The 27,077-nt window shown below is 43.0% G+C and overlaps 2 protein-coding genes across 8 annotated transcripts; both read left to right on the top strand.

The window, feature by feature from the left end:
• The first annotated feature begins 570 nt into the window (after positions 1 to 570).
• On the top strand, positions 571 to 18,703 carry LOC146670814 (deoxyribonuclease-1). 6 transcript variants are annotated; one of them, XM_085402897.1, is made up of 10 exons: positions 571 to 689; positions 1,334 to 1,473; positions 2,146 to 2,284; positions 2,679 to 2,767; positions 2,843 to 2,944; positions 3,750 to 3,865; positions 4,050 to 4,162; positions 4,248 to 4,402; positions 4,478 to 4,571; positions 5,053 to 5,298. In XM_085402897.1, exons 3-10 carry the CDS (start codon positions 2,147 to 2,149, stop codon positions 5,101 to 5,103), a joined length of 858 nt encoding a protein of 285 aa, XP_085259023.1. In that variant the 5' UTR covers positions 571 to 689; positions 1,334 to 1,473; position 2,146; the 3' UTR covers positions 5,104 to 5,298. The 6 variants fall into 6 exon arrangements, with proteins under 6 accessions (XP_085259023.1, XP_085259024.1, XP_085259029.1 ...); XM_085402898.1 differs by having other exon boundaries at positions 2,864 to 2,944; positions 5,053 to 5,289; XM_085402903.1 differs by lacking the exons at positions 571 to 689; positions 1,334 to 1,473; positions 2,146 to 2,284; ... (4 more) ...; positions 4,248 to 4,402; positions 5,053 to 5,298 and adding exons at positions 16,464 to 16,541; positions 17,445 to 18,703 and having other exon boundaries at positions 4,511 to 4,571.
• A 2,515-nt stretch (positions 18,704 to 21,218) lies between these two features.
• dnase1 (deoxyribonuclease I) lies at positions 21,219 to 25,949 on the top strand. 2 transcript variants are annotated; one of them, XM_085405065.1, is made up of 10 exons: positions 21,219 to 21,337; positions 21,982 to 22,121; positions 22,794 to 22,932; positions 23,329 to 23,417; positions 23,493 to 23,594; positions 24,400 to 24,515; positions 24,700 to 24,812; positions 24,898 to 25,052; positions 25,128 to 25,221; positions 25,703 to 25,949. In XM_085405065.1, the coding sequence occupies exons 3-10, from the start codon at positions 22,795 to 22,797 to the stop codon at positions 25,751 to 25,753; spliced, it is 858 nt and encodes a 285-aa protein (XP_085261191.1). In that variant the 5' UTR covers positions 21,219 to 21,337; positions 21,982 to 22,121; position 22,794; the 3' UTR covers positions 25,754 to 25,949. The 2 variants fall into 2 exon arrangements, with proteins under 2 accessions (XP_085261191.1, XP_085261192.1); XM_085405066.1 differs by having other exon boundaries at positions 23,514 to 23,594; positions 25,703 to 25,940.
• The last annotated feature ends 1,128 nt before the right edge of the window (positions 25,950 to 27,077 follow it).

Below are 27,077 nucleotides of genomic sequence, written 5' to 3'. Positions count from 1 at the left end.
AAAGAAGTATTTAACTTTAATTAGTTTTACCAGAGTGTGCATGTTTATGGATGTTAGAGAAAAATACAAGGTGCAGATACTGCACATCTGCAGTCCCCATCAGGTCACATGTGCATATAACCAAAAGTCAAATACAGAAAATGATCCTGCTACTTTGGCCCTAGTGCAACTCTCTGTTGGTCTTTGGTTTAAACTGCAAGAGTGGCTACAAATCTGTGGTTAAGCTGCACTTCCTGCTGTTTCTCCCTCTGTACTCGTTGCTCTTTAGGTCAGTATGTGGTAGTTTTCCATGTCCCAGTGGAGATTTCCTCTCGTGCAAGCTTTCCTCACGCGCACACTGAGCCCTCATCCTTTCTACACAAAATTCGTTTGTCTACTTCATAAACAAGACTAATAGTCAGCAAACATCTTGGCTTCACTTGGATTCTCAAGTTTAAAATACATGGAAAGTTTGGGAAACTATGGTTTACCCTGACGGGAGCATGAATGTGGACAGCAGCGGTGGCACCGAAATTTATTCAGTATTTGCTGAGGCATCAGATTCTCGACAGCTGGCAGTAAAGAAAGAGTCAGGAGGCTGGGTGTAGTGGATACCGGTATATGTCTAAGCACCGACCTGGCAGATCTGATTACAATGTTAAAAACATAGAGCTTAACCCTCATCAGTAACATGACAACTGTAACATGCTGTAAGTATGAGCACTTTTATGAAACTTCACTAAAGTGTATTATTGTGTTGTCAAGCTTGAATGCATTGTAAGTGAATGGGTTCTGTTTGTTCAGCTACAACTGGGAAGAAAAACTTTCTGACCAATAAGGTGGAGACGGTGGCATACTTGTGTTGTATCAGCCTATCGGAAGGTTTTTGAAGGTCTGATTTCAAGATATAACACTGGGACAGATGATTGTTTAACAAGGCTGTAGCAATATTACTGTTGTTATTGCTAATGACTGTTACGTGTCTCTGCTGGAGCAGACCTAGAGTAGATATTATGTTTTGTCTGTCCCTGCTCTCATGAACAAGGCATCTTTCAAACTGCTTGAAGGAATTTCTTCAGTTTCCGTAAGGATTTTGCCAAAGTTTAAGGTCATCCCAACACTGCGACACTCATTCTGAGTTCATTTGTGAAGTGTGACAGAACTTCACACAAATGCCAAACAGGACAACAGCAAGTTAAAACAATGCTGAAGTGTTTTTATTGTATGACGAGCAGAAAAGAATTTGAGGTTGCAACGTTATCCTTGTTGCACTGCAATCTTGGGATGTGAGAACCTGAAAGCCTGAAATCTGTACCCCATCCACAACACACCTTTTCTCTGTACTCCTCCCCAGCACCCTGCAGTCACATGCGCCTGCAGGTAGATAAAAACCTCAAAAGAGACACTGGTCGCCATTCTGCTCAGAAGCTTTTCAGGAGCTTTCAGAAGATTCACGAGTTCAGGCGTCTCCACCGTGCAGACATACAGGAGCAGGTATGGACCTCTCACTCGCTACAAAAACATCTGAGCTGTATTCGGTGCAATACTGTGAGCCAGTTTCTTGTTTAGAGTGGATGTTTCAGGCTACAGCAGCATTACAGTAACTTTTGTGCATTTTTCCTGCAGTAATTGTGCGTTTACAAACACATTTCAGCAGCACATGCAAACCATCACAGTATAAATGCAGCTCTCTGTTTCCATATTTGGCAACCTTTGGTCTTCCACAACAGCTCCAGGACGGTGTAACCAGGGCAACAGAGTAATATATTGTCCTAAAAGGATAATATTTTACCAAGCCTTGCAACATGCTGCAAATAGCGACGCGCTAAATAGCATGTTAGATAAACTGCCAAAAATACATCCAGAGGAGCAGGTGTTTGGTCTCTCACTCTCATGTCATGAGCTCTCAGCAGATGGTGGAACATGAGCCGCTTTGTTTTGGACTAACCTCCATGTTAAACTGGACTTTATGACAGAGAAATATGGAGTGAAAGGAAAGGCCTTACTTCAGCCTGCAAATCGGTTTTTAATGCACAGGAACTGGAAATTATTAACCTGGGAAGTCATTAGCTTACATACGTGTAAAATAAATATGAAATCATTTGTAAGCGTCAGTGTTTCATGTGATTTCTAAGTCATTTTTAACATGTGACCTGTTTGGTGTAGGATGCATTTGGTGGGCACTTTGGGGCTTTTTCTGACCTTGCTGCATCTCTCTAACTCGCTGCTGCTGGGAGCCTTTAACATCAAATCCTTCGGAGACACCAAAGCCTCCAACACCACTCTGATGAACATCATTACCAAGGTCTGGGACTTTTCCCTCTTTGGTAGATATGACAGTTTGTACAAAATGTTTACATCCACCCATTTGTAATGCAATTTTGGTCAGAGTGCTTTCAAAACCAATCCAGAAGTGTTATCTTGTGTGTGCGTTTTGAAATAGTTTGAACTGAATTTTGAGAAATGCTTTGGATGATTTGGCCTGTTGCAGAAGTAAACCTGAATATTCCTAGAATATTCCCACCTCTATGCTTAAGGAATGATCAATGAAATAACTGGATGTGCAACAGCTGTAGCGTTGCCTTTACAATCTAAAGCTTAACACATGAATTTTTTCGTGCAAGGTAAAATATAAACAAACGTGATGTTGCAAGATGGACAATCAGCTGATTCATTTTCATTTTTTATTTGTTTTGCAGATTGTCCAACGCTATGACGTCATTCTGATCCAAGAGGTCAGAGACGGTGATCTCTCAGCAACCCAAAAACTCATGGAGTACGTCAACAAGTGAGTCCACACACCGAACATGGAACATTCAGAGTAACACTGAGCATGAAATGCAAACATATGGAAACATAAAAGTGTGTGTTTGTTTCCCCCCAGAGATTCTCCTCAGTACAAATACATCGTCAGCGAGCCTCTCGGTGCGAGCACCTATAAAGAGCGATATCTCTTCCTTTACAGGTGCACCACGATGAAAAAAATAAGTCTCTACTCTACACACAGTGAAATGATATTTATTCAGTTCAATTTTATTTACACAGCGCCAAATCACAACAAGAGTCGCCTCAAGGCGCTTTATACTGTCAGGTAGACCCTACAATAACACATACAGAGAAAAACCCAACAATCATATGACCCCTATGAGCAGCACTTTGGCAACAGTGGGAAGGAAAAACTCCCTTTTGACAGGAAGAAACCTCCGGCAGAGTCAGGCTCAGGGAGGGGCGGCTGTTTGCAACAAAACATGGTTCGTTGCAGTGATGCCGTGTAAAAAGCATTTTTAGTTCTTGCTCTAAATATGTATTTTGTAGAAAGGGAAAAAGTCTTTTTCATGGCAGAATGTGAATAGTTTGATTGTTTTCTTTGTTTCTTAAAGCCAAACAATTTAACAAAAATAAAAATGACATGTTCACGTTGCCCGGGGTTAAAGTCAGGATTGGTGTTGGATCATCATCACTTAGACCTCAGAGGGTTAAAGAACCTCCCATAAGTTTCTCAAATAACCATTCAAAACAACTTGATTAAAAATTTATATTTCCAGCATGTTTGTAGTGTTTGAGGCATGTTTGAAGTAATTTAACGGCAAATCCTCCGTCTTTGTTCTGGCATAAACATACATCTTATACACACTCAGAATTCAGAAGAAGTGATTTTAAAAAAGGGGAAAAGCAGAACTACAATAAATTTGTCCCGAGAAGCAACTGGACATGTTTAGAAAGGAAGTACACACTGGCAGCAAATGAAAAGGTGGTGATTTTCTCCACAGGGAGGCGCTGGTATCGGTGGCAAAAAGCTACACCTATGACGACGGCCCGGAGGAAACTGGACAAGACGCCTTTAGCAGGGAGCCGTTTGTCGTAATGTTCTCCTCCAAACACACTGGTAGGTGCTGTGGCTCGAGCTATACAGCTGTTTCTGCATCACACTGATAATGATGTGGATCCTCATTCAAACATTTGTGCGTGGTAGTTCCTGGGACATGTTAGTCACTAGTCCTTTATCATTCTCATGCGGTGTAAGCGCCTCCGTCACTGTCAACACTCCTTCGTTCCCTTCTCTTCTGTAGCTGTGAGAGACTTTACTCTGATCCCTCAGCACACCTCCCCAGAATCAGCTGTTCGGGAGCTAAATGCTCTCTATGACGTGGTGGCAGATGTCCGCGCTCGCTGGAACAATGATGTATTTACAGCCTACAAGTAAAAATCATTTATTTGGTGGAAAAACACACATTCGGTAAATGCGACTCACACTACTCTCCCTGCAGGACATCGTGCTGCTGGGTGACTTCAACGCAGGCTGTAGTTATGTGTCCGGGTCTGACTGGCAGCAGATCCGCATCTTCACTGACAAGACTTTCCATTGGCTGATCACTGATGCGGCCGACACTACCGTGTCGCAAACTGTCTGCCCTTACGACAGGTAGACAGATTGTGGCAGGTCGTTCTGATGTGTGCACGCAAACTCTAAACTCTAATCATCTTTCTGTGTTTGCAGGATTGTGGTCACTGCGGACATGATGAGAGGAGTGGTGAAAGATAGTGCGAAGGTGTATAACTACATGACGGACCTGAATCTCAAACAAGATCTGGTAACAGATGAATTTCAATCCTTATCTCTGTAAGAATTCATTTGAACTAAAAAGCACAACCTGCCTCATTCCCCGCGGACACTAATGGAAACGTCAATATAAAAAGATAACATAATGCTGTATTCACTGCAACTGAGACCATAGACTCGTCAGCAAAATGTTTACTGAGCTCCAATCAGAAGAGAGGCATTCTACACAAAGGGCAAAGCAGTCGCCCCATCAGAAATCATGCAGTTTTAAAGCACTTTTGCTTTTTTAATATCAGCTTTGAGCTACAGAAAATCGAGCAACTTTGTAAAGCAGTGGCTGTAGTAACGACCACAGAGATGCAAACAAAATCATAATGCAGTGTATACTGTAGTGATGGCATTACCATGCAGGCACGTTGAGTTTTTCAGCACTGGAAAGAAACCTGTGGAAACTGAAGCCGTCTGCAGCACAAACTGTGAGCCACTAAAAGAAGGGTTTCTCTGTCTCTCAGGCGTTGGCTGTCAGCGACCACTTCCCCGTGGAGGTGAAGCTGAGCGGTTAGGCTCACGTTGCTTGAACCGTGACTTCCACAAGCTTTCCACACATCGTGCTCAATCTGCAGCCAGCACAATGATCATTCAGTTGGGGACTACTGTCAGCCACAGCTTCATGAAATGCAAATGCACAATAAAGCCACTAAAAGAATTTCACTGAAAACTTGTGTGTTGTAAAGAATTCGGCTTCTTGTTGCAGTGGAGCACATTTGTCTGGAACAAGTCTGAACATTTACTGAGACCCTTTGTTGATTTGGAAACCTTTAATAACGCGTGTGTATTTTATTTCACTTCTTTTGTCTGCTTAAATGTCTTCAGAGTTTTGAGTTACTGAAGTTTTTTAATTAATTTCCCAAAACAGCTCAGACACACAGCAAAACACTAACCTGCAAAACTGAGCCAAAAATGTTGAAAAAACATAAAAGAGCGGTAGAGTAATACATCTGTAGGGGAGACCGGGGATAGTTGTCACATCTTTGACATTTCTGTCTGTAAATTGGAGCTCTTTTAAGGTAGTGGATTCAAAATGTAATGCAAAGTATTTACATGTCTCTGCTATTAAATATTGCAGCTACTTTCTCTGCAGCACAATTACCCATTGCATGGTATGGCCTCAAACACGAAGAGTGAAATGTTACAATTAACCCCATAGTCTGGGTTAGTTGTAACATATCCTGGGGTGAAATGTAACACAATGAAATAAGGGTACTAACAAAACATTAACATGTAATCTTTGTTTATTCAACACATGAATGCACTTACATCCATTTATGCAACTATGTGTGTGTGTGACAGAATGCAGAAATCTAGCTTTTGAACATATTCCAACCCCCCAAAAAAGACAAATTATGGAATTTTCTGCAACTGAATATTTCATTAATTTTGGTTGGTCTTCCTTGAGTTTGGCCTCATTGGCTCAGTGGACATTATAACCTACAACTCTTGCACCAACTTTGAACATAACAATGAAGCTGAAAAAATGTAGCTGTGCACCAGCATCGCAATTCCATTACTTTTTTTCATGGCTTACCTTGGTGTGGTTTGCAAAGTGCTTCAGAAAGATGAGTGTTGTGTTCCGTAATGTTTATATCATATTGCACCACTAGAGGGTGGTGTCGCAAAATAAGAGGTAAAGCGGAGCCGGAAAAGGTTTAGAGAATAGAAAGAGATAGAATACAGTTAGGTGGCTAGCTGATAGCCGATGTGTGTCACTGCTATCCCTTGGATGTTAGTCTGTGCTGAATTCATTAAAGAGCACTGTTCTTCATGAGGACTGGTTATTACCGCCCACCATTACATTTTGGCGACGAGTAACCCTGCGTGTTTTTTTTTCTCTGCTTTGAGTTTTTTTGCCGAGTCATCATGACTGCAAACGTCCATCCGCCACCGATGTTTTTGCCTTGCCCTGGAGACCCTCCTTTGCCATTCAACATGTGGATGCGTATGTTCAACAATTATTTGCTTGTGATCAATGCAACAGGGAATGCTTGGCCTGAAGCACGAAGAAGAGCTACTTTACTTCACTGCTTAGGAACTGAGGGACAAAGGATTTTCTACTCACTGCCAAATACAGGTGACACTTTTGCCTCTGCTGTTACTGCCCTAGAACAATACTTTTCACCCAAGGTAAATGTTGTTGTGGAAAGACATGCTTTCAGACAGCGAACACAAGCTTCACATGAGACTGTTATCCAGTATGTGGCCAGCTTGCGTGACCTTGCTTCTAAATGTGAGTTTGATGACAGGACAGAAGAAATGATCCGTGATCAGCTAGTTGAACATGTGTCTAGCCCCAGCATAAGAGAAAGCCTCTTGCTTGAACCTGATTTGACACTAGATAAAGCTGTTACACTGGCAACACAAATGGAATCTGCAGTCCAACAAGCTAAATCCATAGCTGCAGACAGCAGTACTCCAGTCCAAGCTGTGCAGTCTCACTCGCACTCCATGCAGAGGAAACATAAGTACAATGCTCACCCTGCAAAGCCATCTCATGCAACAAAAACATCTAAGAACTGTTTTAGATGTGGTTCAAACAGTCATTTAGCCAACTTTCGTCAGTGTCCTGCTGCCAAAGCTACTTGTAAACTGTGTCATAAAATTGGACATTTTGCTCGTGTCTGCTGCTCATCCAAGACAAGAGATGTACGGGAAGTCCATTTACCAAAACTCACAGTCCTTTACTTAACAGATCCTTCTCATGCATCAAAAGGATTGCAATGCAGCATAAATGTGAGCACACCTACGTCATCAGCTAAGGATATTGAACTGATTGTGGACACAGGTTCTGCAGTTTCTATCCTGCCTAACCACATCTACGAAGAGCACTTCAGTGGTACGCCACTAAAACCACCTGACCTTCAACTAGTTACATACACAAAGAAAACAATCCCTGTGTTAGGCTGCCTGCAAGTCACAGTGAGCAGAGGAAATGCATCTGCCTCAGCTGTGTTCTTTGTTGTAAGAAAAGGAACTCCTCTTCTTGGAAGAGATCTGATGGAAGCGCTGAATGTCAGCATTGCAGGCAATACTGTTCTACCTCCATGTAGTGAGCCTACTGCTTCTGTGATGTCTACAAACCCATCACCTGCTTCTTGCATCCCTGCTGCCCCAGATATTGGCTGTGTGCGTGCCTTTGTGCATAAAGTGAAAGTTGACCCAACAGTCAAACCTGTGTGTCAGAAGCTGCGACGTCTCCCGTTTGCTGTGAGGGCTTCAGTTTCAGCAGAACTGGATCGTTTACTCAAAGCTGGTGTCATTGAACGGATTGATGCATCACCATGGGTATCCCCAATTGTTGTGACAGGACGGAAAACTGGTGGAATAAGGCTGTGTGCAGACCTCCGTGAACCAAACAAAGCTGTGATCACTGATTGCTACCCCTTACCACATGTGGATGAATTGTTTGCCAGCTTACAGGGTGCAAAAGTGTTTTCTACAATTGATCTTGCAAATGCATACTACCAGCTGCCCCTGCATGAAGATAGCAGAGATTTGACAGCATTCATTACACATGATGGACTCTTCAAATTCTGTAGAGTACCTTATGGACTGGCCTCTGCCCCCTCAGCTTTTCAGAAAATGATGGCTGAAATTCTTAAAATGGTAAATGGCCTGCATTTGTATAGCGCTTTTCTAGTCCCTAAGGACCCCAAAGCGCTTCACACTACATTCAGTCATTCACCCATTCACACACAGGCGATGGCAAGCTACATTGTAGCCACAGCTGCCCTGGGGCGCACTGACAGAGGCGAGGCTGCCGGACACTGGCGCCACCGGGCCCTCTGACCACCACCAGTAGGCAAACATGGGGTTAGTATCTTGCCCAAGGATATTTGGCATGCAGCCAGGAGGCAGCCTGGGATCGAACCACCGACCTTCTGATTAGTGGCTGACCTGCTCTGCCACCTAAGCTACAGCCACCCTTAAAAACCTCCCAGGTGTCCAAAACTACCTGGATGACCTTATTGTCTACAGTAAAAGTGCAGCTGAGCATGACCAAAACCTTAGCACTGTCCTGCAGAAGCTCAAAGATGCTGGACTTGTGCTTAACGAAAACAAATGCCATTTTAGGAAGACATCGCTACGCTTCCTAGGTCATGTTGTCACTGCTGATGGCATTCTTCCTGATGAGGAGCATATTGATGCTGTTTTGAGAGCCCCTCCCCCATCTGATGCTGTTGCTCTGAGATCCTTCCTGGGCTTGGTGTCATGGTACTCCAAGTTCTTGCCAAACTTTGCAACTGTTGTAGCCCCTATGCCTGCCTGTGCTAATGACAAGAACACCTTCACATGGACTTTAGATGCACAAGCGAGCTTTGAAGAAGTAAAAAAACTCCTGGTGAATAGTCCTGCACTGGCACTGTTTGACCCTGCCTTGCGTGTCGTGATCTCTACTGATGCAAGTGACTATGGGCTTGGTGCTGTATTTGCTCAAGTGCAACCTGATGCCACAGAAAAACCTGTGGCGTTTGCTTCCCGCACACTGTCTGCAACAGAACAAAAGTACTCAACTGTTGAAAAAGAAGCTTATGCTTGTGTGTGGGCTGCAGAGAAATGGAGAACGTATTTGTGGGGCCGACGTTTTACTCTGCGGACAGACCACCAAGCTCTGACAACACTGCTGAGCACCAAAGGGATTAATAGGGCTGGAATGCGCATCGCCCGCTGGTCTGCCCGCCTCCTGTGTTTTGACTATGATGTTATTTACCGCCCAGGTTCTCAGAACTATACAGCTGACTGTCTCTCTCGCCTGCCCCTGCCTGTTTCTTCCCATCCTACATCAGATGCAGATCATGAAATGGTAGCCCAAGTCTCTGCTGCCATGTCCTCACTTCCAGTTGCGGACTTTGACTCTGCCTGTTCAACTTGCCCTGAACTGGTTGCTTTGCGTTCACAAATACAAAGCGACTGGCCTGCCTCAATCAAAGCACTTGATGTCACGCTTGCACCTTACTACAAAATCCGTAATGAACTTTCAACCCTAAGTGATTATGTTCTCAGAGGCTCAAGGCTCATTGCACCACTTTCAGTGAGACTTAAACTGATTGCACTGGCACATGAAAGTCATCAAGGGATTGTGCGCACAAAACAAAGACTACGAGACCTCTACTGGTGGCCAAAAATGGACTCACAAGTTCAGTCTGCCATAACCTCATGCCTCCTCTGTCAGTCCAATGACAAAACTGCACATACTAACCCTGCTCCTCTCCAACCCGTCCCACTGCCTGATGGACCGTGGAAGAAATTTGGTCTTGACATTGTTGGGCCTTTTGATACTGCTATACCTGCTTGTAGATATGTCATAACATTGACTGACTACTACTCCAAATGGCCTGAGCTTGCCTTTTCACCTTCTGCTACTACTGATGATGTCATTCAGTTTCTCTCATCTGTCTTTAGTCGTCATGGCAACCCAGAGAACATCGTGACTGACAATGGTACACAGTTCACCTCTGTAATGTTCACCTCATTCCTCCAGAATAGAGGCATCTCCCACAGCAGAACATCTGTCTACTACTCAGCTTCAAACGGAGCAATCGAACGGTTTCATCGTGCTCTCCACACCTGTATCCAGACAGCAATCCAGCAGTCGAAACCATGGAAGGCGACTGTGCTGGATTGGCTTCAAGTTTACCGTGCAACACAGCATGCAACTACTTCCCTCGCTCCCTATGAACTCCTGTATGGCAGGAAGATGCGTACTAAACTGGATGTCCTCCCTTTGCCTCCTGCTGTGTCTCCACTGGATGACGTTGCACGTCGCTCAGTTCAGAAATATCAGTTGAAAATGCAACGTTACACTGATGGTAGGCGTCACGCACGGAAACCTTCTTTTCTACCAGGAGAGAGTGTGAGGATAAGGAAACCCCACCATGTCCCTAAAGGACATCCCAGATTTACCCCTCCTGTAACAGTAACAAAAGCCAAAGGCTCGAATGCCTTCTTGCTGAGTGATGGGAAGATTTGGAATGCCACTCATCTAGCACGCTGTCGCCCAGTGACTGAAAAGAACGCTGACACTGCTAGGTTGCACCACACCCAGACTGGCTCACCTACTGCTAGAAGACTGCCACGCGTCAAGTACAAGCCTCGTTGGCACAAAGACTATATTGTACCATAATAGGTTGCTTGAAAAGGACATTAGAGAAATGTCATTACTTGTTCTATTTTGGGTTTAAGAAGAACTGATTTCCTGTCACCAATGCACTAGAGAAAAATATTGTAATGGAAAAACGGGAATAATTTCTTTTCATTTTACAATGTCAGGCTTATTTAGCTTTTCTAGCTGTAGTATTCTGATGTTATAACTATTGCGACATTTAAGTTCACCAGTGTATGTTTGGTTTGCTAAACAGTGAATTACTTTATTTCTGTACTATGCTATTTGGTGAACTCGTTTTATAAAGAGAGAGGAGATGTTGTGTTCCGTAATGTTTATATCATATTGCACCACTAGAGGGTGGTGTCGCAAAATAAGAGGTAAAGCGGAGCCGGAAAAGGTTTAGAGAATAGAAAGAGATAGAATACAGTTAGGTGGCTAGCTGATAGCCGATGTGTGTCACTGCTATCCCTTGGATGTTAGTCTGTGCTGAATTCATTAAAGAGCACTGTTCTTCATGAGGACTGGTTAGTACCGCCCACCATTACAATGAGGAAATCTGTTTCTTGCACCCATCCTGATTTATTTCCACTACCAGTACTTCCTGCTGGTCCATCTCTGACACAGTGGTCAGCATAATGTATGTGTGGGAACACAAACAGTGGAGGAATTGTGTTGCCAATGGCATTAACCGCATATACAAAGGTGACCAGTGAACCTCTCTCTGCTGATGTCGTTGCCCCAACTTGTTTAATATAAGTTAAAGTAATAGTGTGGTAAGTTGTAACATCTGCGTTATTGTTACAACTGACCCCGACTGTAGCTGTTACAACTGACCCAGACTCCTATAGCCATGAACTAGCTAACATTACAGCCAACAGCTAAAACATTAGCACTAAAGACCTACACAGAATATATCCCCATAGACATACAAATAACACAATTTAAGTTTGATGAGTTTAACTGCAAAGCAGATAATGCTATTAGAAATTGAAATAAAGTAGAAAAACTTACTTTTTGGCATACAAATGACTTTTTTTCATGTTAAATTGTCTGTGTTTGACAAAATGTGCTGATTTTTCACATGTGATAGCAGAACTGAGTTGGGCATGCACAGGATGAGTCACATCATTTGAAACTTAGCCCTGATTGGAGAAACTGGAAGTGTTACAACTGACCCACGTTACAACTATCCCCGGTCTCCCCTACACAAAAGAAGAAACAATGTATTCATTAAAGATTATTTTCAGTCATCTTCAGTTACTCCTGTAAAGCTGAAATGTGTTCACCACATATGTTAACCTGTGATTTTTAAACACTGAAATGGAAAATCAGGTTGTCTGCATACAAAAAGCTAAAGACGCCTGGGAAATAGAGACACTAGAGTTTCTAATAGCGTCCAAGAGAAGTGTGCTTGGAGAGACGATAGCTGACTGCAGCCTCAAGATGGCAGTGATGTAGAAGCACATCACTTATGCTTTGGTATAACTGACTAGACAAGCACTGCTTGTCCTGGCTGAACAGTTGAGTTGGGGTTGCTGTAGTTCAGTTCTACTAATTGGAAGGTTTGCAGTTCAATACCAAGCTGCTGCAAAATACTTAGCCTCCCCCCCGAGGATGTAATATTAAAGTGAATACACGTGCTGATTTCATCTCTTTACATGAAAGAACATTTACTTTTCCAGGAGTCACATTAGTGACTTGTAGCTTTAGGCTTAGTAGACGACTCACACATTGACAAATCCAAACACATTTGAGGGTAATACTCTTAAATGTGTAAATGTAGTGCTCAAAGAAAACAGGGAGCACCACAGCAGAGGTCATTCATGTCTGTCACACACAGGACGTGACAGTGAAAAGTGTGGAGACAATGCACACCTGAAGTTTAGCCGATTGTGTTGCGCTGACACTCAGGTCCTTTTGAAGTGTCGTATATTGATTCAATTGTCCAAAACACAAACATACAAAGAATGAAAAATGCTCCTTGTTATAAGAATGCAAGATTCATTTTGATTTGGTTGTCCGCTGAATTTTTAACATTCTCAACTGTCATTTGAATGTAGAGACGTCTGAGTTACAGAGATAATGAATGAGAACCACACGCTTTAATCCATTTAATGTATGAATCCAGACATTTATTTGGATATTTCACAGTAAAAACCAAACATTTGTTAGAGATGACAAAGGCTTTGCCACATTTAGATGCACTAAAGGTCAGATTTGCTGTTAGTCCTTCATATGTGAGACTCTTTTGCAACAATTAGCAGTTTGCTCGCGTAAGCATACTGCAGGTAATGCTGAGTGATGGAGAAGGCTCGGCAGGTTGCCCGAGTGTACGGCTCTTCAAACCAAAACAAAAAGTCACACCCTAACCTCGAGTGTTTTTATTAACACCTTGAGGGGTAAATGCTGGGTTTTATCCCCCAAACATGTAGACTGCTCACTGCCTGATGTCAGATCACATCTGTAGCTGGTGCTACAAAGTGTGCAAACATGTTTCCCCTCTCTAAGCCTTTCTTCTCTTAAGCATCTCCAGATACATCCCCAGGGACTTCTGAATAGAGTCCTTGGTGATGAACTTGACAAAGTTATTGACATCAGCCTCTCTGTTAGCCGCCAGCTTGTCTATGGTTGGCTTCCTCATCATGGACTTTGTGAGCTGTCTGGCGTGATCTGCAAATGAAACAAATGCACATGTAAGGAAGCTGTGCATTCATATACAATTTCTTCTATGAATACTGACATGGGCTTCAATTCATTGCAAAATATATTCAATTGCAGCACTATTGTGGAGCACCTTTTATTTCTTATGTGGGAAAGTGACATTTCTAACAGGTGCTGAAAGCTTATGCTCTTTCTCTGCCTCCTGCACATCCTGCCAAGTACCAGGATGTACTAAATACTGCTGTACAGATGGAAATACACCCATATCGACACTTCTGAGGTACGAGGTTACATCTCCCTACATGCGGGTTCGTGCCACCTCACCTTAAAACAAACATACACTGATAGCAGCTCATTTTTTTCCTACCTGCCTTGGAAATGTTACCTGCAATTTTATTACCCAAATGGTAAATGGACTGGTTCTTATGTAGCGCGTTTCTACTCATCTGAGCGCTCAAAGCACTGATGAGGCCAATCACCGTGATGTCATCTGCAAACTTAATGATGGTGTTGGAACCATCAGCAGGTCTGCAGTCGTGGGTGAAGAGGGAGTAGAGGAAAGGGCTCATCACGCAGCCTTGTGGTACACCGGTGTTCATTGTGATGGTAGATGAGCAGCGGTTATCCAGCCGGACATGTTGGGGGCGGTTGGTCAGGAAGTCCAGTAACCATTTGCAGATGAGGGAACTGATGCCCAGGTCTGTCAGTTTCCTGATGAGTTGTGAGGGGTGGATTGTATTGAACGCTGCACTGAAGTCTATAAACAGCATTCTGGCGTAGGTGGTGTTGTTGTTGTGAGATTATAATATTATTTTATGCCATGTTAGACCCCTAATTAAAGATTGTGAATTATTATGTAGCTTTAGTTTGCATTATTCTCCTGAATTAGAAGAAGGTGATAACTCTTGCATTAGTTTGCATTACATTAGACTGCTGATTTATTGTGGATGAATGATATTGTTTTATGATGCATTATACTGCTGAGTTATAAGAAATACTGTTCGCAGAAAGTCATCGCCTTATTTGTCTGATTAGAAGAGAACATGCTGGAGTTTTCTGCCCCATCTCAGCAGGAGCAGATAACCGGGGAGCCAAGGTCGTAGCTTAGGCGCTGTGTGAGAGAAAGCATGTGAATGTTTAGGCTTTTTATGATAAGGTGGAGGCACCAGAGGCTATAAGAGTTTGAGCAATGCTCCACCATTTTGAGATCTGATGCTGTCTGCGTACGGTGTCCATCTCCCACGCGTGTGATCATTAAAATCATCGTTTGACTCAACCCGGCCGGACCAGTGTTGTTATTGTGGTTTTTCCTCTTGTCTCCATCCCCAATATTTGAACTCGTAACATTGTCCAGGTGTGAGAGGACAGAGTGCAGTGCGATGGAGACTGCATCCTCTGTGCTCCTGTTCTGGCGGTATGCGAATTGGTGGGGGTCCAGGGTGGGGGGGAGACAGGATTTGAAGTGTGCTAGGACCAGCTGCTCTAAGCACTTAGTGATGATGGGGGTGAGTGCTACTGGGCGGTAGTCATTGAGGCAAGATGGGTTTATCGATATAGTTCCTCTGCATTTAACCCATTCACCCAGTGAAGCAGTGGGCAGCCACCAATGCAGCGCCCGGGGAGCAGTGTGTAGGGACGGTACCTTGCTCAAGGGTACCTCAGGGTAGCCGTTCAGTGGAGTCGAACCACCGACCTTCCGATCATGGTGCCACCACTCTACCTACTGAGCTATCCCTGCCCACTGTCAGGTGGTGACACTGTCTGTGGTTTTGGAGATGTAATCCAGTACAGATGAGGCGTACTGGTCCAGGTCTGTGTGGGTGAACATATTCCAGTCTGTTGGTGTGGTTGAAGTTCACCTTTATGTGCTGAAGGTGAAAACACTGAGCAAAGGGAGGAGTGTATGATCTGTAGATACTATGGAAGCTGAAGATTGTACCTGACACCCGTTTGCTGCTGCCACCTTCTGGCCTTCAGGTGCTCTGGACGTGCTGTTTTTTGTCCTACAGCTTTAAGAGGCTCTGTCTCGGCTCTTAGTTGTTGGCACACCTGTTCACCATAAGTCATCACAGCACAGCTCATGGGCTGGGCTCCTCCAAAGGTAACCACCAAGCTGATGTTGGTTGGAGTTGTTTTATATGTTTAGATTAGTTTGTTGTCTCCTGCATGCTGTCATCTGCTGCTCTCCCTCAGGTATGTTCCCAGCTCAGGTGTGTTTGTGAGGGAGTGTTAGGGACCCGCAGAGACACTGGAGACAATAACTTGTACGAGCACAACTAAACTCATGGCTGCTGATCATTTAAGGTTTACCTTCAAAGTAGGAACTGCTGTCCTCCCTTAAACTGTGTGTACAGTGACTGGAGAACAATCCTCAGTGCTGGCCTACACCTGGGACACTGCAAACCAGGGTGCTTTGCTAGAAAGCAAGTTCAGCACATGCAGGATGTGTTTCTGATATCGCGGTTTCGCAATCTAGCTTTGAGCACATTCATGGTTCCTTTCATCCTCGGCACCAGTTGCTGCTTGTTGGGAACATGACCTCCAACTATCTGTCCACTAACTCTTGGGAAGAGCCCATCAGGATGCTTGGTGAAAAACCTCATTTTAAAAACAGCCCTGCACACTGTTCCTTCACCGTGACCAAAGAGTTCCATGATTCCAGATGCTGACAAGTAATGTCGCTCGATTGTAACAGATCAAGTAGTGTAATTGTGTTTGTGTGCAGTTCTTTATTTATATATTTGTATTGTCCGGGCATACGAGCACAGCTAAACCTACAGCCGCTGATCATTTAACCTTTAGCTTGGCTTCCCAGTTAAAGTGTTTACAGAGAGGGAATGATTGAATCAGGGTGTCATTTCTCATCTGCACGTGTATGTTGTCCATGCTACCTCAGAGATATTTCAAAGGAAAGGTTAGACCTGTCTCCTTGAGGGATTATTTAAAGCTTCAAGTCCTCTGATCCTCCGTCTTGCCATCAGCTCAGTTTAATCTAGACCAGGCTAAAAGTTTATTATCTTAGGACGGTCTAAGTCATCTGGATGTAAAGTGACTTTAATGTGCATTTCGGCTCCGGAGCCTAATAAAGCTCTTTCCTGGCAGGTGTTGGTGGGTCGAGCAGTCTGACGGAGGAACGTAGTCGGCCATCTTGGAAAGAAGAAAATGTTTTCTTCACACACGGTGAGAAAAACATCGTTTTTATAAATCATGAGTCCGAACATTTTACAGACTTTTATACGTGAAATTGTTCGTAGTTTATAAACACATCTGGAAGTGCCATGCAAACCAAGGCCGAGCTGCTTTTAGGAAACGTGAAAAGTCTATCAGTACAACTTTCATGAATGATCATCATTTATTGTCATTATATCATTATGATTATTGTTAACTACCACCCTTTAGTAATTATTTACAGTTTTCCAGAACATGAGAAACTAAATGCATGTTAAGAAAAGAAAATAGTAAATGGAAAGACGAAGGCTTCAACCTCTTAGACCTTTCCTTATTTCCAACACAGCTGATTTAAATGGTTAAATGACTTCCAGTTCTCCTGGTAACGAACTAATCAATTGATTCAGGTGTGCTGACCCAGGGTGAGATCTAAAACCTGCAGGACACCGGCCCTCGAGGCCTGGAGTTCGACACCCCTGGTCTTACACCAAGGACTAAATGGTTCATTTTTGGCTCGCTGCACTGTAACAGGGACGGGGTGATTTGCAGAGCACTTTGTAAATGAGGACTGTGTGCAAGAGGTGCAAGTGCACGGGTGAAGTCGCACTGTCCCCTCTGCATTTGATTGTCCCTCGTTGGGTCGGGCGTAAAGACTGAGCAGGGCAATCAGCTGGTAGAACCGATGTCCACAAGATGCAATCAGCGATGCACTTGTTTAAATGTATTTTATGCAATAATACAGTCTTTCTTTTCCAAAACGCATCCAAACAATTTACAACACAACAGGTTACTATTATGGGCATCATCCAACAAACAGGTTTCTTATCGAAGCAGAGAGGCCGGCACGACAAAACAAGATTTAACTCAAACACTTATTAAGCTTCTGACTCCCTGCCTGTGTCTTTGTTGCTGTAGGAACAAGACGACAAAGAGAGCCCAACACCTCAGTGCTCTCAGTTGGCTGAAGATGCTCACTCAAGTGCAAACTTACTTGAGCACTACAGGTGTGATCAGTGTAACAAGAAGTTTCATGCCCCGTGTCACCTCAGAAGACACCAGCGCATCCACAGTGGGGAAAAGCCCTTCAGTTGTGACCAGTGTGGAAAGACTTTTACTCGGAAAAGCAACTTAAAAACACATCACCTCAGCCACAGCGGCGTCAAACCACACATATGCCACCAGTGTGGAAAGACATTTCGTTCTATGGGCAACTTGAGAACTCATCAGCGCCTGCACAGAGGAGTCAAACCATACGCATGTAGCCAGTGTGGCAAGGCTTTTACTCAGATGAGCCACTTACAAACCCATAAGATGGTCCACAGCGGAGAAAAACCCCACACATGTGAGGAGTGCGGAAAGACATTTAGTTTGATGGGCAACTTGAGAACTCATCAGCGCCTGCACAGAGGAGTCAAACCATACGCATGTAGCCAGTGTGAGAAGGCTTTTACTCGGATGAGCCACTTAAAAATCCATGAGATGGTCCACAGCGGAGAAAAACCCCACACATGTGAGGAGTGCGGAAAGGCTTTTAATTATAAGAGCAACTTAAAGAGACATAAACTGGTCCACAGTGGAGTTAAAGCACACAAGTGTGACCAGTGTGGGAGGGCTTTTGCTTTGAAGTCGAGCTTGGCGACACACAAGCTGGCGCAGCATGTGACCTTTCTGGGAAAGCCTCCAGCCAGCGACCCCAGAAACACACCAACAGACGCTGATACGTGATCGGTGCAGCAGTTCAGTTTACACAAACTCGAGCTTAAGTCAACTCTACGCTTACTGACCATGGACACGCACCAGTGCGACCAGTGTGACAAAGCCTAGAACCAGTTTAGAGGTAATTCAGTCAGTTTTTTTAAACAAGCTAATGTGTATATAAAAGATTTGTTACTGGTAATACAGCAAAACTTTATTGTAGTTTTTAAAGTTCAAGTTAAACCATGTGAAATAAGTTGGATAATACACGGTGTTACATATGGGACACAAACGCAGCGTTTTGGGACAACATGGTTTCTGTTGGGTTTACACAAACTGTAAAGATGTTATTACGATGTTATTACGATGTTATTACGATGTTATTACGATGTTATTACGATGTTATTACGATGTTATTACGATGTTATTACGGTCAATGTTAGCTCTACATGGGTGTTAGATTTCAAAATAAAATCCTTTTAAACGATCGTCTCGTTTCATTTATCACCAGCAGAACAGTCTCCAACAGTGTCCAACTTTATGGCTCATAATGGGCAAAGACGCGGCTACAACTTTGATGCTAATCTGAAGTGAATAAAACTATAATAGGACATGAAATGCATTTAGATCTGTACATATGCTGTAATGATCACATGATGTGGCGCCATCCTTTCTGAAATTAAACCGACAACAGATTTGTTGTCTGGGGCATTTAACACAAACTGATTTGAATAAAACGACATCATGAATGCAAAAAACGATGCAGCTGCATTCATATTCATATTTCCTCCTCGGTTCCAACTATTAATACAGAAATGCAAATGCATCATTCTTTTCTTGAAATTTAAACACAGGTTTATAAACGGTCTCAGCAGTTCTTAAGTACATTTAGTAAAACAGGTAAACACTTACTATTTGTAATTTATTTTATAAATTTTCCTTCTGACGATGCTGTCTGTGTTGAGCGCTCAGTGAATCTGTGTTCGACTACTCCGCCTAGGCTGCACTGTCCAGCGCAGATCCACTGAGCGCTCAACACAGACAGCATAGTCAGAAGGAAGAGCGCAGGGCAAGCTAGCGAGACAGAAGCTAAGCTCTCCTTGCAACAGGCAAATTGAACCTCATTCAGATCTGGCGTTTGGAATTATTTTGGTTTTCATGTAACGTATGACCCTGAAGGTAAGCGAGTCATGGACTAAAGTAAAACAGTATGTTGGATGTGCCATGCAATGCTCAATTACATGGGTGGGAACTAGTGTGTTAGCGCAGTTAGCTCGTTAACGTGTTGGCCGTCTAGCCCCATGCACGGGGCGATCGGCGGTAGCTCGTTAACGGAGATTTGCCGTGTTGTGGCGTTAAGGTCATTTCAACGAGATTAACCTGAAAGCACTAGTGGGAACACAACGAATATGACTGCACATTTACGCCGACATCATCCTAGTGCAAAGACAAAAACAACAAGCATGCTACTAACTTTAGCCGAGTCATTTAGACAGCTGTTAGCACATGATTCTCCTTATGCTGCTGAGAATATAGCCCAGAAGAAGCGGATAGTATAGCTTTTATTTTGGAAAGAGCCATTTCTCTGTAATAAACTCTCTTTTCCAAAGATGAGTGATTCCTCAATCAGATACAGGGCTCGCAATATCGCTAGCCCGACGTCCCGGAGCTAGCGATTTTTCCAGTCGGGCTACCAAAATCTATCTCTGCCCTGCCCGTCGGGCTATTGTAGGAAGGAAAAATATATGTGAGAGGTTGATCGCGCAGAGAATCGCTGAGCTTATGTGAGTGCGTGTGTAAAAGCATTTCAGTTCTGCTGAGCCAAATAAGACAGGTCAGGGTGAAGAAGTGACAGCCAAAGAAAAGCTTACCACAAAACGGAGAAGTTATGACAAATCAGACTATAAGGCAAAAAGAAAGTGCAGCTTTATGGTTTCATGGACAAAAGAATTTCTGTGGCTGCAATATGACGAGCTAAATAACCAGGGCTGCACATAAGTGGTCCGCAGGTGCGCATTCGCTGTCAAAATAAAAAACACGCACAAGGGTTAGGGTTAAATTTAAAAACTGTACTTTTGAGTTAAAATATATATTTATAATTTTAATAAATGACAAATTAAAAATGCATGAACATTTTTTTGTATCGAAAAAATATCGAAACGTGACACCAAAGTATCGAACCGAACCGAACCGTGAATTTTGTGTATCGTTGCACCCCTACTGGTTATCCATCAAAGTTCAACACTTTAAAGTCCACAACTTTCCACACTCTGATAAGCACATCCCAGCGGTGACCGCCCCGCCGGTTCCCAGACTGCAGCCTTGGCGTTCGCTCTGGGGCTTATTTTTAGCTACACACATGGCACTTTTCCATTTTATCATTCTTTATTAAACATCTTACAAAGAAGTATTTAACTTTAATTAGTTTTACCAGAGTGTGCATGTTTATGGATGTTAGAGAAAAATATAATATAAAATAAAATATAAATATAAGGTGCAGATACTGCACATCTGCAGTCCCCATCAGGTCACATGTGCATATAACCAAAAGTCAAATACAGAAAATGATCCTGCTACTTTGGCCCTAGTGCAACTCTCTGTTGGTCTTTGGTTTAAACTGCAAGAGTGGCTACAAATCTGTGGTTAAGCTGCACTTCCTGCTGTTTCTCCCTCTGTACTCGTTGCTCTTTAGGTCAGTATGTGGTAGTTTTCCATGTCCCAGTGGAGATTTCCTCTCGTGCAAGCTTTCCTCACGCGCACACTGAGCCCTCATCCTTTCTACACAAAATTCGTTTGTCTACTTCATAAACAAGACTAATAGTCAGCAAACATCTTGGCTTCACTTGGATTCTCAAGTTTAAAATACATGGAAAGTTTGGGAAACTATGGTTTACCCTGACGGGAGCATGAATGTGGACAGCAGCGGTGACACCGAAATTTATTCAGTATTTGCTGAGGCATCAGATTCTCGACAGCTGGCAGTAAAGAAAGAGTCAGGAGGCTGGGTGTAGTGGATACCGGTATATGTCTAAGCACCGACCTGGCAGATCTGATTACAATGTTAAAAACATAGAGCTTAACCCTCATCAGTAACATGACAACTGTAACATGCTGTAAGTATGAGCACTTTTATGAAACTTCACTAAAGTGTATTATTGTGTTGTCAAGCTTGAATGCATTGTAAGTGAATGGGTTCTGTTTGTTCAGCTACAACTGGGAAGAAAAACTTTCTGACCAATAAGGTGGAGACGGTGGCATACTTGTGTTGTATCAGCCTATCGGAAGGTTTTTGAAGGTCTGATTTCAAGATATAACACTGGGACAGATGATAGTTTAACAAGGCTGTAGCAATATTACTGTTGTTATTGCTAATGACTGTTACGTGTCTCTGCTGGAGCAGACCTAGAGTAGATATTATGTTTTGTCTGTCCCTGCTCTCATGAACAAGGCATCTTTCAAACTGCTTGAAGGAATTTCTTCAGTTTCCGTAAGGATTTTGCCAAAGTTTAAGGTCATCCCAACACTGCGACACTCATTCTGAGTTCATTTGTGAAGTGTGACAGAACTTCACACAAATGCCAAACAGGACAACAGCAAGTTAAAACAATGCTGAAGTGTTTTTATTGTATGACGAGCAGAAAAGAATTTGAGGTTGCAACGTTATCCTTGTTGCACTGCAATCTTGGGATGTGAGAACCTGAAAGCCTGAAATCTGTACCCCATCCACAACACACCTTTTCTCTGTACTCCTCCCCAGCACCCTGCAGTCACATGCGCCTGCAGGTAGATAAAAACCTCAAAAGAGACACTGGTCGCCATTCTGCTCAGAAGCTTTTCAGGAGCTTTCAGAAGATTCACGAGTTCAGGCGTCTCCACCGTGCAGACATACAGGAGCAGGTATGGACCTCTCACTCGCTACAAAAACATCTGAGCTGTATTCGGTGCAATACTGTGAGCCAGTTTCTTGTTTAGAGTGGATGTTTCAGGCTACAGCAGCATTACAGTAACTTTTGTGCATTTTTCCTGCAGTAATTGTGCGTTTACAAACACATTTCAGCAGCACATGCAAACCATCACAGTATAAATGCAGCTCTCTGTTTCCATATTTGGCAACCTTTGGTCTTCCACAACAGCTCCAGGACGGTGTAACCAGGGCAACAGAGTAATATATTGTCCTAAAAGGATAATATTTTACCAAGCCTTGCAACATGCTGCAAATAGCGACGCGCTAAATAGCATGTTAGATAAACTGCCAAAAATACATCCAGAGGAGCAGGTGTTTGGTCTCTCACTCTCATGTCATGAGCTCTCAGCAGATGGTGGAACATGAGCCGCTTTGTTTTGGACTAACCTCCATGTTAAACTGGACTTTATGACAGAGAAATATGGAGTGAAAGGAAAGGCCTTACTTCAGCCTGCAAATCGGTTTTTAATGCACAGGAACTGGAAATTATTAACCTGGGAAGTCATTAGCTTACATACGTGTAAAATAAATATGAAATCATTTGTAAGCGTCAGTGTTTCATGTGATTTCTAAGTCATTTTTAACATGTGACCTGTTTGGTGTAGGATGCATTTGGTGGGCACTTTGGGGCTTTTTCTGACCTTGCTGCATCTCTCTAACTCGCTGCTGCTGGGAGCCTTTAACATCAAATCCTTCGGAGACACCAAAGCCTCCAACACCACTCTGATGAACATCATTACCAAGGTCTGGGACTTTTCCCTCTTTGGTAGATATGACAGTTTGTACAAAATGTTCACATCCACCCATTTGTAATGCAATTTTGGTCAGAGTGCTTTCAAAACCAATCCAGAAGTGTTATCTTGTGTGTGCGTTTTGAAATAGTTTGAACTGAATTTTGAGAAATGCTTTGGATGATTTGGCCTGTTGCAGAAGTAAACCTGAATATTCCTAGAATATTCCCACCTCTATGCTTAAGGAATGATCAATGAAATAACTGGATGTGCAACAGCTGTAGTGTTGCCTTTACAATCTAAAGCTTAACACATGAATTTTTTCGTGCAAGGTAAAATATAAACAAACGTGATGTTGCAAGATGGACAATCAGCTGATTCATTTTCATTTTTTATGTGTGTTTTGCAGATTGTCCAACGCTATGACGTCATTCTGATCCAAGAGGTCAGAGACGGTGATCTCTCAGCAACCCAAAAACTCATGGAGTACGTCAACAAGTGAGTCCACACACCGAACATGGAACATTCAGAGTAACACTGAGCATGAAATGCAAACGTATGGAAACATAAAAGTGTGTGTTTGTTTCCCCCCAGAGATTCTCCTCAGTACAAATACATCGTCAGCGAGCCTCTCGGTGCGAGCACCTATAAAGAGCGATATCTCTTCCTTTACAGGTGCACCACGATGAAAAAAATAAGTCTCTACTCTACACACAGTGAAATGATATTTATTCAGTTCAATTTTATTTACACAGCGCCAAATCACAACAAGAGTCGCCTCAAGGCGCTTTATACTGTCAGGTAGACCCTACAATAACACATACAGAGAAAAACCCAACAATCATATGACCCCTATGAGCAGCACTTTGGCAACAGTGGGAAGGAAAAACTCCCTTTTGACAGGAAGAAACCTCCGGCAGAGTCAGGCTCAGGGAGGGGCGGCTGTTTGCAACAAAACATGGTTCGTTGCAGTGATGCCGTGTAAAAAGCATTTTTAGTTCTTGCTCTAAATATGTATTTTGTAGAAAGGGAAAAAGTCTTTTTCATGGCAGAATGTGAATAGTTTGATTGTTTTCTTTGTTTCTTAAAGCCAAACAATTTAACAAAAATAAAAATGACTTGTTCACGTTGCCCGGGGTTAAAGTCAGGATTGGTGTTGGATCATCATCACTTAGACCTCAGAGGGTTAAAGAACCTCCCATAAGTTTCTCAAATAACCATTCAAAACAACTTGATTAAAAATTTATATTTCCAGCATGTTTGTAGTGTTTGAGGCATGTTTGAAGTAATTTAACGGCAAATCCTCCGTCTTTGTTCTGGCATAAACATACATCTTATACACACTCAGAATTCAGAAGAAGTGATTTTAAAAAAGGGGAAAAGCAGAACTACAATAAATTTGTCCCGAGAAGCAACTGGACATGTTTAGAAATGAAGTACACACTGGCAGCAAATGAAAAGGTGGTGATTTTCTCCACAGGGAGGCGCTGGTATCGGTGGCAAAAAGCTACACCTATGACGACGGCCCGGAGGAAACTGGACAAGACGCCTTTAGCAGGGAGCCGTTTGTCGTAATGTTCTCCTCCAAACACACTGGTAGGTGCTGTGGCTCGAGCTATACAGCTGTTTCTGCATCACACTGATAATGATGTGGATCCTCATTCAAACATTTGTGCGTGGTAGTTCCTGGGACATGTTAGTCACTAGTCCTTTATCATTCTCATGCGGTGTAAGCGCCTCCGTCACTGTCAACACTCCTTCGTTCCCTTCTCTTCTGTAGCTGTGAGAGACTTTACTCTGATCCCTCAGCACACCTCCCCAGAATCAGCTGTTCGGGAGCTAAATGCTCTCTATGACGTGGTGGCAGATGTCCGCGCTCGCTGGAACAATGATGTATTTACAGCCTACAAGTAAAAATCATTTATTTGGTGGAAAAACACACATTCGGTAAATGCGACTCACACTACTCTCCCTGCAGGACATCGTGCTGCTGGGTGACTTCAACGCAGGCTGTAGTTATGTGTCCGGGTCTGACTGGCAGCAGATCCGCATCTTCACTGACAAGACTTTCCATTGGCTGATCACTGATGCGGCCGACACTACCGTGTCGCAAACTGTCTGCCCTTACGACAGGTAGACAGATTGTGGCAGGTCGTTCTGATGTGTGCACGCAAACTCTAAACTCTAATCATCTTTCTGTGTTTGCAGGATTGTGGTCACTGCGGACATGATGAGAGGAGTGGTGAAAGATAGTGCGAAGGTGTATAACTACATGACGGACCTGAATCTCAAACAAGATCTGGTAACAGATGAATTTCAATCCTTATCTCTGTAAGAATTCATTTGAACTAAAAAGCACAACCTGCCTCATTCCCCGCTGACACTAATGGAAACGTCAATATAAAAAGTTAACATAATGCTGTATTCACTGCAACTGAGACCATAGACTCGTCAGCAAAATGTTTACTGAGCTCCAATCAGAAGAGAGGCATTCTACACAAAGGGCAAAGCAGTCGCCCCATCAGAAATCATGCAGTTTTAAAGCACTTTTGCTTTTTTAATATCAGCTTTGAGCTACAGAAAATCGAGCAACTTTGTAAAGCAGTGGCTGTAGTAACGACCACAGAGATGCAAACAAAATCATAATGCAGTGTATACTGTAGTGATGGCATTACCATGCAGGCACGTTGAGTTTTTCAGCACTGGAAAGAAACCTGTGGAAACTGAAGCCGTCTGCAGCACAAACTGTGAGCCACTAAAAGAAGGGTTTCTCTGTCTCTCAGGCGTTGGCTGTCAGCGACCACTTCCCCGTGGAGGTGAAGCTGAGCGGTTAGGCTCACGTTGCTTGAACCGTGACTTCCACAAGCTTTCCACACATCGTGCTCAATCTGCAGCCAGCACAATGATCATTCAGTTGGGGACTACTGTCAGCCACAGCTTCATGAAATGCAAATGCACAATAAAGCCACTAAAAGAATTTCACTGAAAACTTGTGTGTTGTAAAGAATTCGGCTTCTTGTTGCAGTGGAGCACATTTGTCTGGAACAAGTCTGAACATTTACTGAGACCCTTTGTTGATTTGGAAACCTTTAATAACGCGTGTGTATTTTATTTCACTTCTTTTGTCTGCTTAAATGTCTTCAGAGTTTTGAGTTACTGAAGTTTTTTAATTAATTTCCCAAAACAGCTCAGACACACAGCAAAACACTAACCTGCAAAACTGAGCCAAAAATGTTGAAAAAACATAAAAGAGCGGTAGAGTAATACATCTGTAGGGGAGACCGGGGATAGTTGTCACATCTTTGACATTTCTGTCTGTAAATTGGAGCTCTTTTAAGGTAGTGGATTCAAAATGTAATGCAAAGTATTTACATGTCTCTGCTATTAAATAGTGCAGCTACTTTCTCTGCAGCACAATTACCCATTGCATGGTATGGCCTCAAACACGAAGAGTGAAATGTTACAATTAACCCCATAGTCTGGGTTAGTTGTAACATATCCTGGGGTGAAATGTAACACAATGAAATAAGGGTACTAACAAAACATTAACATGTAATCTTTGTTTATTCAACACATGAATCCACTTAGAGCCATTTATGTAGCTGTGTGTGTGTGTGTGTGTGTGTGTGTGTGTGTGTGTGTGTGTGTGTGTGTGTGTGTGTGTGTGTGTGTGTGTGTGTGTGTGTGTGAGAGAGACAGAATGCAGAAATCTAGCTTAAATTCCAAATTATGGAATTTTCTGCAACTGAATATTTCATTAATTTTGGTTGGTCTTCCTTGAGTTTGGCCTCATTGGCTCAGTGGGCATTATAACCTACAACTCTTGCACCAACTTTGAACATAACAATGAAGCTGAAAAAATGTAGCTGTGCACCAGCATCGCAATTCCATTACTTTTGGGTTTCTTGCACCCATCCTGATTTATTTCCACTACCAGTACTTCCTACTGGTCCATCTCTGACACAGTGGTCTGCATAATGTATGTGTGGGAACACAAACAGTGGAGGAATTGTGTTGCCAATGGCATTAACCGCATATACAAAGGTGACCAGTGAACCTCTCTCTGCTGATGTCGTTGCCCCAACTTGTTTAATATAAGTTAAAGTAATAGTGTGGTAAGTTGTAACATCTGCGTTATTGTTACAACTGACCCCGACT

This window comes from Rhamphochromis longiceps, linkage group LG4, assembly GCF_057381845.1.
Source record: "Rhamphochromis longiceps isolate RC_006_pf linkage group LG4, R_longiceps_female_GT1.1, whole genome shotgun sequence".
Classification (NCBI taxonomy): Eukaryota; Metazoa; Chordata; class Actinopteri; order Cichliformes; family Cichlidae; genus Rhamphochromis; species Rhamphochromis longiceps.
This window is presented reverse-complemented; position numbering and strand designations above follow the sequence as displayed.

What these genes read in the sequence shown, in the direction of transcription:
- LOC146670814 (XM_085402897.1), top strand. Translation starts at nt 2,147, where the DNA reads ATGCATTTGGTGGGCACTTTGGGGCTTTTTCTGACCTTGCTGCATCTC. An exon ending in CGATATCTCTTCCTTTACAG is followed by an intron (nt 2,945 to 3,749) that starts GTGCACCACGAT and finishes TTTTCTCCACAG; the next exon opens with GGAGGCGCTGGTATCGGTGG. An exon ending in TGAATCTCAAACAAGATCTG is followed by an intron (nt 4,572 to 5,052) that starts GTAACAGATGAA and finishes TCTGTCTCTCAG; the next exon opens with GCGTTGGCTGTCAGCGACCA.
- dnase1 (XM_085405065.1), top strand. Translation starts at nt 22,795, where the DNA reads ATGCATTTGGTGGGCACTTTGGGGCTTTTTCTGACCTTGCTGCATCTC. An exon ending in CGATATCTCTTCCTTTACAG is followed by an intron (nt 23,595 to 24,399) that starts GTGCACCACGAT and finishes TTTTCTCCACAG; the next exon opens with GGAGGCGCTGGTATCGGTGG. An exon ending in GTTCTCCTCCAAACACACTG is followed by an intron (nt 24,516 to 24,699) that starts GTAGGTGCTGTG and finishes TCTCTTCTGTAG; the next exon opens with CTGTGAGAGACTTTACTCTG.